At 39.4% G+C, this 1,945-nt stretch overlaps 1 protein-coding gene across 2 annotated transcripts; it reads right to left on the reverse strand.

The window, feature by feature from the left end:
• Positions 1 to 519: 519 nt before the first annotated feature.
• Positions 520 to 1,726, reverse strand: LOC147737644 (uncharacterized). Of its 2 annotated transcripts, none has more exons than XM_086935003.1 (3): positions 1,429 to 1,726; positions 790 to 1,344; positions 520 to 704 (listed from the first exon to the last, which is right to left on the reverse strand). In XM_086935003.1, exons 1-3 carry the CDS (start codon positions 1,724 to 1,726, stop codon positions 520 to 522), a joined length of 1,038 nt encoding a protein of 345 aa, XP_086791129.1. The 2 variants fall into 2 exon arrangements, with proteins under 2 accessions (XP_086791129.1, XP_086791138.1); XM_086935012.1 differs by having other exon boundaries at positions 661 to 917; positions 1,002 to 1,344.
• Between the last annotated feature and the right edge of the window lie 219 nt (positions 1,727 to 1,945).

Here is a 1,945-nt window from a genome sequence, read left to right on the forward strand (position 1 = left end):
TAAAGTCAGGTTGTTAGAAGCTTTTCTGAAACTCAAGATACGCCTTACTTTTCACCTGGTGTGGATGCATTTCTCATGTTTAGTGATATCTCCTTTCTGAGTATAACGTTTCTGGCTTTCCCCTCCTGTATATGGCTTTAGTCCAGTGTGAATTCTCTCATGTGAAATGACATTGTATTCAAGACTAAACCTTATCTGACATTCAGAACACACATAAGGCTTTTTTCCCCCGTGTGAGCTCATGTCAAGTGAGAAGTAATTTGTACCCAAAACATTGCTTGCATTTCAAGCACTCATAAGGTTTTTCCCCAGAGTGAGATCGCTCATAAAGCATAACACTGTCTTTCAGATTCAACCTTTTATGGCATAAGGATTTTCTCTAGTGTGGAGTTTCTCATGGTGAGATAGCGTTTTTCTCTGCAGCTTTTCTGGCATTCAGAGCACTCATAAGGTTTTTCATCAGTATGGAGTCGCTTATGGTTAGTGAGGCTGTGCCTATCAAATACGAATTTCTGGGATTCACAGAAATTGGTAATGTTTTTCCCCTGTGTGCGTCTGCTCATGTAGAGTGAGATTGAGTTTAAAATGTATGCTTTTCTGGCATTCGGAGAACTTATTATTTTGATGGTGTGTTTTCTTATGGCGCTTGTAACCATCTCTACCTCGGAGTCTTTTCTGACATTTAGAGCACAGATCATTTTTTTACTCGAGTGTGGATTTTCACATGATCAGTGAGATTAGATTTTGATATGAAAAATTTTTGGCATTCGGAGCACTGATAAGGTTTTTCCCCAGTGTGGATTCTTATATGCTTAGTGAGACTGTCTTTTACACTGAAACATATCTGGCATTCGGAGCACTGATAAGGTTTTTCCCCAGTGTGGATTTTTATATGCGTAGTGAGATTGCTTTTTTGACTGAAACATTTGTGGCATTCAGAGCACTGATAAGGTTTTTCCCCAGTGTGGATTCTTATATGCTGAGTGAGATCCCTTTTTTGCCTGACACATATCTGGCATTCAGAGCACTGATAAGGTTTTTCCCCAGTGTGGATTTTTATATGCTCAGTGAGATTGCTTTTTTGACGGAAACATTTGTGGCATTCAGAGCACTGATAAGGTTTTTCCCCAGTGTGGGTTCTTATATGCTGAGTGAGACTGCTTTTTTCACTGAAACATTTGTCGCATTCAGTGCACTGATAACGTTTTACCCAAGTGTGGGTCCTTGAATGTTTAGTGAGTCTTTTTTTGTCACTGAAACATTTCTGGCATTCAGAGCACTGATAAGGTTTTTCCCCAGTGTGGAATCTCACATGTGCAGTTAGAAGTGATTTAAGTTGGAAATCTTTTGGGCATTCGGAGCACTGATAACGTTTTCCCCCAGTGTGGGTTCTTATATGCAGGGTGAGATGTCTTTTTTCATTGAAACATTTCTGGCATTCAGAGCACTGATAAGGTTTATTCCCAGTGTGGAATCTCACATGTGCAGTTAGAAGTGATTTAAGTTTGAAATGTTTTGGGCATTCAGAGCACTGATAATGTTTTCCCACAGAGTGGGTTAATGCATGTTGATATAGACTCGCTTTGACTCTAAAGCTTTTCTGGCATTCAGAGCACTGAAAAGGTTTTTCCCCAGTGTGGATTCTCATATGTTCAGTGAGATAAGATTTACGCCTGAAACTTTTTTGGCATACTTTGCACTGAGAGTGGTTTTCCCCTGTGTGCATTCTGTCAAATTCTGTATGATAAGATTTATGGCTGTATCTTTTTGGGCACAGGTAACTTTTTTCCCTAACTTCGGTTATTTTGCCTCGATTTTAGAGTCGGGCTTGTTTAGATAATGTTCAGCACTTATCTCTAAAAGAAATTGTGTGTAATCTTCTCAACACTTGAATTGAGCAAGAAACGTCGGGAAGCAGTCCTGTAACACCTGTTGAAATATTTCT

The sequence above is a fragment of the Lissotriton vulgaris genome, chromosome 1_1 (assembly GCF_964263255.1).
Source record: "Lissotriton vulgaris chromosome 1_1, aLisVul1.2, whole genome shotgun sequence".
Lineage (NCBI taxonomy): Eukaryota > Metazoa > Chordata > Amphibia > Caudata > Salamandridae > Lissotriton > Lissotriton vulgaris.